General features: G+C 42.9%; 1 protein-coding gene across 2 annotated transcripts; it reads right to left on the bottom strand.

Annotated features, from left to right (window-relative positions):
• Positions 1-270: 270 nt before the first annotated feature.
• On the bottom strand, positions 271-8198 carry fkbp1b (FKBP prolyl isomerase 1B). 2 transcript variants are annotated; one of them, XM_026318181.2, is made up of 4 exons: positions 8012-8195; positions 7320-7367; positions 1649-1761; positions 271-1080 (listed from the first exon to the last, which is right to left on the bottom strand). In XM_026318181.2, exons 1-4 carry the CDS (start codon positions 8046-8048, stop codon positions 952-954), a joined length of 327 nt encoding a protein of 108 aa, XP_026173966.1. In that variant the 5' UTR covers positions 8049-8195; the 3' UTR covers positions 271-951. The 2 variants fall into 2 exon arrangements, with proteins under 2 accessions (XP_026173966.1, XP_026173967.1); XM_026318182.2 differs by lacking the exon at positions 7320-7367 and having other exon boundaries at positions 8012-8198.
• Positions 8199-8323: the final 125 nt, after the last annotated feature.

Genomic DNA, 8323 nt, shown 5'->3' on the forward strand with positions numbered 1-8323 from the left:
ATATCGTGGAGATAAGTAATTCTAAGTATTGTTAAAACAGTCCCCAAATTCGGTGTTATTTATTGATACACAATGTTAGTGACAGTAGGTGGGAGACACATGCTTTTATTTCACTACACATGTAATAATATAAAATATAGTAACTATGAATATCGCAGTTGTAGTTTACTCGCCTGTGTACATTTTATAAAGTTTACCATTAGGGGGCAGTGTTGCTGGAGGTGCTGTATCTGCATTTTTTCTGTTATGACAAATGACAGGACACAGAGGTTTTAACACAGTACATGCCATTTTTATTCAAGAGTTGGTCGATTAACTGTCGCAGTAGTAGCGATGGCTCTTACAGAGCTCTGTACAGTGTAGGATCGGGTTAAACTGGACAGGGTACACTTGCAGTACATGTTTATGAGGGGTATAAAAGATACTAAACATAGCAACATCATTCAGAGCATTCAGCAGGACAAACCTTTATCAAAGTGGCAATGCAGACAGTGGTATATAATGCCCAGTTAATATACAGAGCAGAAGTATTGAACTTGCAACACATGTACCCTTCCTCTATTGTTGAAACTGTAAGGCAGTATGTTTTGATTGCAATGTTGTACGGCTTTTTGTCGTATCACTGATTTCCTCTTGGTTCAACAAAATGTACAACTTTAAATGAAATTCAACAAAAAGCATCTATAACAAACATAAACTACAACATGGTGTGTGTGTGTGTGTGTGTGTGTGTAAAAGTCTTGCTCCATGTGAATATTGTCTTGCGACATCTATAATGACATGATGGCAACAAAGCAGCGGTAGATACGTTTAAATATTGAACTGAAGAAGAAATCAAAGAAGAGCAGGTGGATGGTGGGAGGCAGCAGCCAGGTATGGTCTCCCTGTAGACACAGGTTATGGCGTATGCAGCCTAATTAATCTTCGGCCTTTGCATTTTAGCCCGAGGCATCACTCCAGCTTGAGCAGTTCCACATCGAATATGAGAGTGGCATTAGGGGGGATGACACCAGGGTGGCCTGTCACTCCATAAGCCATATCTGGTGTGCAGGTGATTTTAGCCCTCTGGCCCAGGCTCATCTGAAGCACAGGAGAAAAAAAAATAAAACACAGCCCTAAGCATGTTAATCATGTGGAGGTCAAAATATAGACATCACTATTTAATTGCTATTACTTGGGGCTTGTGCAGGTTACAAGATTTTTCCCATTTTCCTGTCCCAGACGAATAACTTAATGAGTATGTGCAAAACCTGTGCACATTCTCCTGCTTCTCCAATACAGATCAGTGGTGTAGCCTCATGCCAGTGTAACAGTCAGGGGAAAAAGATGCTTTGTGGTTCAAGGCTTAATCTGCACTTGTACCATGCAAACTCCAGAAGATGATGTCAGTGTTTCCCACCAGCATTTGAACACACCAACCCAAAAGACTACTTAAAAACCATACATCTGTTCTTTCTCAATGCACTGCTAAATAAATACAACTTTGATCACAATACAAACTGCAAACAAATGGGTGGTTTTGTAAACGTCACAGGCATAAATAAGAATAAATAGGTTCACAACTGCAATAACAAGGTATGAAATGGATCATGGTATGATAATGTCCTATGTCAAAGACAAAGCAAGTGCCTTAAGTTTCCCGTCTTACCTGTGCTACTCCTTCCTCCCAGCCCTTAATTACCTCCGACCGTCCAAGCTTGAACTTAAAGGGCTTGTTCCTGTCTCGAGAGGAGTCAAACTTTTTCCCATTCTGCAGCATACCTGTCCAAGAGATGTAAAAAAAAAAAAAAAAAGTCAGAGAGAGAGTCTGTTTAGGAATTTAACCATTCTGTTGTGCTGATACCAAACAGTGTCACATTTGTTTTAACGGCTGGTTTAATAATGTTAATGTTGTAATGTTATCTGCTCTCATGAATAGCAGTACTGTACCTAGCCTTACCTCATTGCTGTCTTTTATTGCAGTGCGATGCCAATGCACAGCCTTTTCTCTGTGTTTGGAATGGGGCTTTTTAAGACTAAAGGAAAGTAACACTGGCTCCAGTCTGAGGAATTATTCTGGCAGGGAGTCTTATCAGGATCTTGGGTCTCTTTCAGTTACCCAAATGAACAACGGGAATGTGAATCAGGAAGCAATGGCCTGATTTAGTGGATTATTTTTAAAGTTAACTAGGCCATTGCTTGCCTGTATCTAGACCACAGGGAGAAAAGGGTAACAAAGGCAGGGCAGAGCTCCTACAGAACCACGCTGACCATTCAAGCATGATAATAACACTGGGGCCATTAAACAGTGCTAAAGATATGGAAACACTAGTCCTACTTTATTAGTGGGTTTAACATGCACTCCCTGACTTCTTTGCCAGTTTGCCTTAAGGGGATCCAAGCTGTCATCTGACGCTACGTTCTTCTACCACCATAACTCACGTAAACTTTCTGACCCGGGAAAACAACTCTATAACGACGCAGACTGTGGTGCTCATGTGATGCGCAGTTCTTGTTAAGGAGGGCTTGTCAGATGCCTAATGCCAGCTTGCTCGTAAATAAAAACTGCATTATCGCCATGGGATGAAAGATTCCCATTTTACAACTTATCCTATACACAAGAAGAAGATTAACATACTCGCCATATCATGAGCACACATTTCTTTCATTACTTGTCAATAACCTACATGATACTTAGCTTTCTTAGAGAAATACTAAATGTTTTATGTAACAACAATTCATTGTGGGAAATGACTGATTGAAGCTGGCTGTATTAGGCCATTAATGGAAATGTTGCACTGAGAATGTTAATGTAATATTGAATTTAAAGAATGTGCTACATCATATCCTGATTCAATACTGTTAGATAAAACTGAACAAAACAATAACTGGAGATTTTAATCATATCTTCCAGGATTTATTTTGGAGTTTGTTCTTCTAGTAATTCAAAGTGTGAATACTTGGCATTTAAAGTCACATGTTAACTAAAGTTTACTAATGGTGTCTGGCTCATTTAGACATATGAATGCTGGTACTGTAGTCCTTCTCCTCTTTCATTCCCCCTAAAATTAGTAGGTCCAAGTATCACAGTAGCCCAGATATCACTGGGCTGGGCCCAGTCCAATCACAGAGTCATCAAGTGCACACAGGCGGATACCACCTGCTACAGGGTATTCGAGTAGCACACGGGCAAAACCTTCTTGCATCAACTGCAGAAACGTGGGTTTCATGTCTGGCAGCGGTGCCCGCAACATGCAAGGATACTCTGACGGAGAAATGTTCACAAGTGGGAATCCAGTGAGGGATCATATCCTCAGCACTGCTGGGTGATTAGGATGTCTGATATATTGTACACCTAAACACTTCACTGATTTGTAAAAAAGAGCAGCACAGGCTGAAACCAGCTGGAGAACAAAAAGCTCCACCTGTTCCTTGTTTCCTGAAGAAAATAGCCAGTTGCATCATCCTAAAGAAAGACGTTTATCATTGTTTGAAATATACTTTAAAATTTACCTCAGTGTACTACACATTGATAAAGACAAGTCAGTTAAATGTCTCTCTCATGGGTATCAGACTTTATCTCACAGGAAAGCCAAGACATCCAAAACTACTCCCAAACCCCACTTGTATCCCTTCTCTGTTATCACTCTTTAGACAGCTATGCACGGGTGGGGTCTCTGCAAAAATAAAGCAGAGCCCGTCCCTTCCTGAGGCTGGCTCCCAGGCTCTCTCCCCACATGAGGGGCTTTTACTTGGTAGTGCTCTGGCTAGATCTGCAAAAAGGAGTAGCACACAGGGGTGGGGTTATTTTTACTCAGCTTACTGTATCCTGTCTCACCCCCGTCTAGGACGGCTGCCAGTACAACAACCCCCTCGGTCCAAGTGTGGATAAAAAGAGATGCGTGTAAAGCTAACTGTCTACGAGAAACTCGTATGTGTTTCCGTGTCTCACAGCTGCAGGCATTCACGTCTCAATGGAAAGAATAAATTCTTACTCATGCTTCATTAATATACTCAGCAAACTGGGAGTACATGTGTCGCTGGGAATATTTTCAGACTGTAAAGTGCAAATTCAGCACTGAAGCATGAGCTGCCTGAAAATTATCCTCAGCAGAAGCTTAAAGGTTGCCATAAAATCTAAAATCATCATACGTGCCACACAAAGATCAATTCAGAACAACGTATGGGGTGACAGGGTTCTGCAGGGTTTGTTGGATAATTATTAATGCGCTATAAAACCACTCATATAACTGTCCCATATTTTCTGGCGGGCACTGTGAGAAGAAATCCTTTCACCTCCGTCAGACTACCAGGCTGTGAAAGGCCTATCAAACACACAGACAACTCAATATTCAATGATACACGGTTCCCCCTTTGGGTGAGATCCACAGTAAATTTATATCAGTAATTGAGTAGTGTCAGTGTGGAGTAAACATGTACTTCTTCTGATTCCATGCATTCTGACACAGCAGGACAATTGGAGGGCATAATTCAGCAAAAGGTCCAGTTGATTTGGGTGTTTATTTATTAATGTAGAAGTAGGTTTGAGCACTTCTCTGCCATTTAATCACAACATTTGCCTTGGAAGGAGAGTCTGGGAACTTCTGCCATACAGCCTGGCGTATCAGTCTGTCTATTTCTGTGCCCTACACCGAGATCCTATAGGTCTCAGCTTCAGCACGTTTCATGCTGCAAGTCTGTAGCACAAACATGGTAAGGAATGACGTCCACATATAGGCATGACATCACATGCCTCCATGTCGCTCCTACAGTGACACACAGAAATTAGCCTGTGATTGCAAGACCCCTCACAAACAGGACGAGCACTTCAAACTCTAACATCTCTTCAAACCTGTGATCAAATCTGGCATTTTCTAACCAGTCAAATACGTGTGTGCACCACACACACTGCACCAGGCAGCTCAGGGTGGACATGAGTCAAAACAGAGCAAGTCCAGTGCAAAAGAACCCACGAGCAAAACATATGATAACACATGAGAGCAACATGATCCAGGCCAGCCTGCCTGTCTGGCTCTGAGATTTCCTCGATGTGTGTGAAAGAGAAGAATTTCGAATTATTTTGTCCTGCTACTTTCATGACACCAGAGCCCTTCCCAGCCTTGGAGCAATGACCACTCTGCTAATTTGGGCACCCACTACTCTCAGTCAGACACACTTATCTGTTTGTCTTCTGTCATCTGAAGTGTGTTTTTCTGCACGTTCGAAATCCCAGAGGGGAAAGTGAGGATGTAAAAGCAGTGAGAGAGCGTGAGAGAATTTCTAGGAGAGTGTTAAACGCTGCAGACGAGTGGTTTCAAATCAAATTACGTGTTGGGAAATCACACTGTGCTTACCTCTGCTGACTGGAAAACTAACAAGTGTAGGGTGCAGATTGTGGCTTTGCTGGATGATTTGAACAGGCTTATGTACCAAATCTACCGCTACCCTCTGTTACCCCTGCTATCTCTTTGTGAGATCTTGAACTAATCCTGTCTTTGAGGTTTTAAAATAAAACAAATGTGGGTTAGCCGCCGTCTTTACTACAGCGTACTGACCTGAAAAGCAAATATAATACTTCAGCCTGTTGGAGATTATCAACACAAAAAAGCCTAAAGCAGGAGGGGTGGAGGGAGTTCACCCCCCCCATTCGACTTCCATTTCCAGTAATGTAAGAGCTTAATGTCTTCTGAAGTTACACTAGGTTAATAAAATGAAAAATGTGGGCAAAATGAAAACGAAATCACAATGTGACCTGTGTTTGCAGGCACATACACGTTTAAAAGAAAGCCACAAATGTTACTTATTGTAAAGCAAATCCTCAAAGAATCTCATGGATTGTGCTCAAGACTTCAAGTCTTATTTTTACATGGAGTACAGCTCTACCCTTTAATGCCACTACTAATGCCACCAAAAGCATTTATCCTGCTGATACAATAGCATGTTTTCTGTTTCATAGGCAAAGTCCTCGCTTTAGCCTAACCTCTGGTATTTTGCAGGTTGTTGGTGCCAAAATACCAGAAGTTCAAGGGTTGGCGACGGAGTCCAAAAATGAAAAAGGGGAGATGCTGCATAAGGAGGACTTGAATGAGTCAGAGCACAAGCTGTAGATCGCACCGTCAGCTTTAAAGAACCAGAGGTCATTCCCAGTCTCTGGCACATCCTGTGATAGCAGGTCTTGCAGACAGGATACTGCAGCCAATTTCATTACGTGCAGGGAGGTGATAAGTGCACACAAAAGCAGTTAATGACGTGACTGTGCCAAAAGGAAACAAACTAATGACAGAAGTGTATGTAAAATCTGCTCTGCTGATGGGGACTACAACTCGTTTTTTGCTTTACTACTTTACTAACCAAATACTGGTAGGTGGAGGAAAAGAAAACCACTGGGCGAAGAGCAATCGACTATCGAATCCTCACTACGCAGGACTCCCGTGAAGTGCTCAATACAGTAGCTTCACGTGCTGAGATGTATCACTTCCAATTATAGAATAATTCGTTACGGCAGTAGCTGATCTCTGCGGGGATCAGGCCTTAAGGCGAAATCTGATTACTTTTTCCACTGTCCCAAAAAGGCTGAACAACACAACACAGGATTTGTTATCCGGGGTTAGTCAGTGTCAAACAAATGCACAAAAAAAAAACAAACAAAAAAAAAAAAGAAATCAACATATTCACAGAGCAAGACACTCACGTCAGGCCGGCTCAAGTGAGAGTGGATGCACACATATGCACATACAGTGCACTAATATGTACATGCAATCAAACTTGTTTACTACAGACATAATGCCATAACTTTTAGAACCATGTATCAGCCCAGTGAAACACAGACAGGCTGACAACATATGAACTAGGCTTTGTTTACTTTCCCTTTGACCTAGATGTCTGGACTGCCACCACAGCGCACAAAATAACCCGAATTTATTTCTCAAGCGTCTATCTGCCCCACCTCAAAATTGGGCAATCTGACAAGGGACAAACAGGAAAAAGAAAGCATGCGTGTGCGTGTGTGTGTGTGTGTATCTGTGAGTACAGGCTCTAAACACGGCACTGGCACCATGACATACCAAAAATCTCCTTCAGTACGATTCAAAACACAAGCAAATAGATACTTTCAGTGTGTGGCCGTGGCTCCACCCTTAATTTGATCGTGGAAGCAGCACGGGTTCATACATGTCTCGCAGACTGTGTACGCTGAGAGCTGGCTGCCGACCGAGCCATGCCGTGCTCCAGATAATGTCAAAACACACAGACACACAGACAGGGATACATTTCCTGCCTCAACAGGGAAACAGGACATACGTCTGGTTTGGTGGTTGGCAAAAACAAAGAGACTCAGTTACCTATGTAATGAACAACACATGTCTGGCCCTTCTTTGGAAACGTTCTTCCTGTCAGGAGAGAGAACAAGTGTTATTGTTGATCTGTACAGCACAGGGAGACAAACCTGTAGACCAAAAGTGACTGGGTCATGTCTGATGAGACTGTAGGAATGACAAAGCCTCCACCTATGCTTGCACACATACTCATACCAGCTTCTCAGCCTTATGGTGAAACTCACTCATTTTGTTAAGGGGGGGGGGGGTTAAAATATGTTGTTAGTGGGACTGACAGTGAGGGACAAGGCTGGATCTACCTGACCCTGCACCATCTCAGCCAAGGACACCTTAAATATAAATTCCCAGCCTAATCAGACTTTAAAATGAAACGTGATTCCACCCCGTGTGAGATTTCACTCATTTAGTATGGAGACTTGTACTGATGCTGAACAGGCGTCAGTGCTGATGATGAACACAGTAAAAATGTGGGCTTTCTCAGCCTTTATTTATAGCACCGTTAGTTCACGGCACTCTCACTACTTAATCACCTGACATCACACCCCACCGAGCTTTATGTTTCATGTTAATGCAGTGTCTCTGTTTAACACTGATTTAAACCAGATTCCGGGGAACTACGGAGCCGGAGCCCCAACAGCACCACCACCACCACCACCACCCCCGCATCAAAACACACACAAGCGGATAAAGGCACTTACCATCACCGGGAGATATTGTCTCGACTTCCACGCCCATTGTTGTGCTACTTCAAAGATCAGCTCTGAAACATGCGGTCTAAAAAGCCCGTCCGTCAACCAGTGTTACGCGTTTTGCGGCTATATGGCTGGAAATCATGCATCCACCGAGCAGCACCGAGCCGCGGCTGCAACCAACCGTGAGCCAGCCAAGATATTTTCTACTGTTTATAGCGAGGCAGCGTCGAGATCTACCACTGCACCACGCACGTCGTCTTCAGCCTTATCGCGTACCCACTTTCAACTCAAGGCATCCAGCGTTGTCTTATGCCAGTT

The sequence above is a fragment of the Mastacembelus armatus genome, chromosome 24 (assembly GCF_900324485.2).
Source record: "Mastacembelus armatus chromosome 24, fMasArm1.2, whole genome shotgun sequence".
Lineage (NCBI taxonomy): Eukaryota > Metazoa > Chordata > Actinopteri > Synbranchiformes > Mastacembelidae > Mastacembelus > Mastacembelus armatus.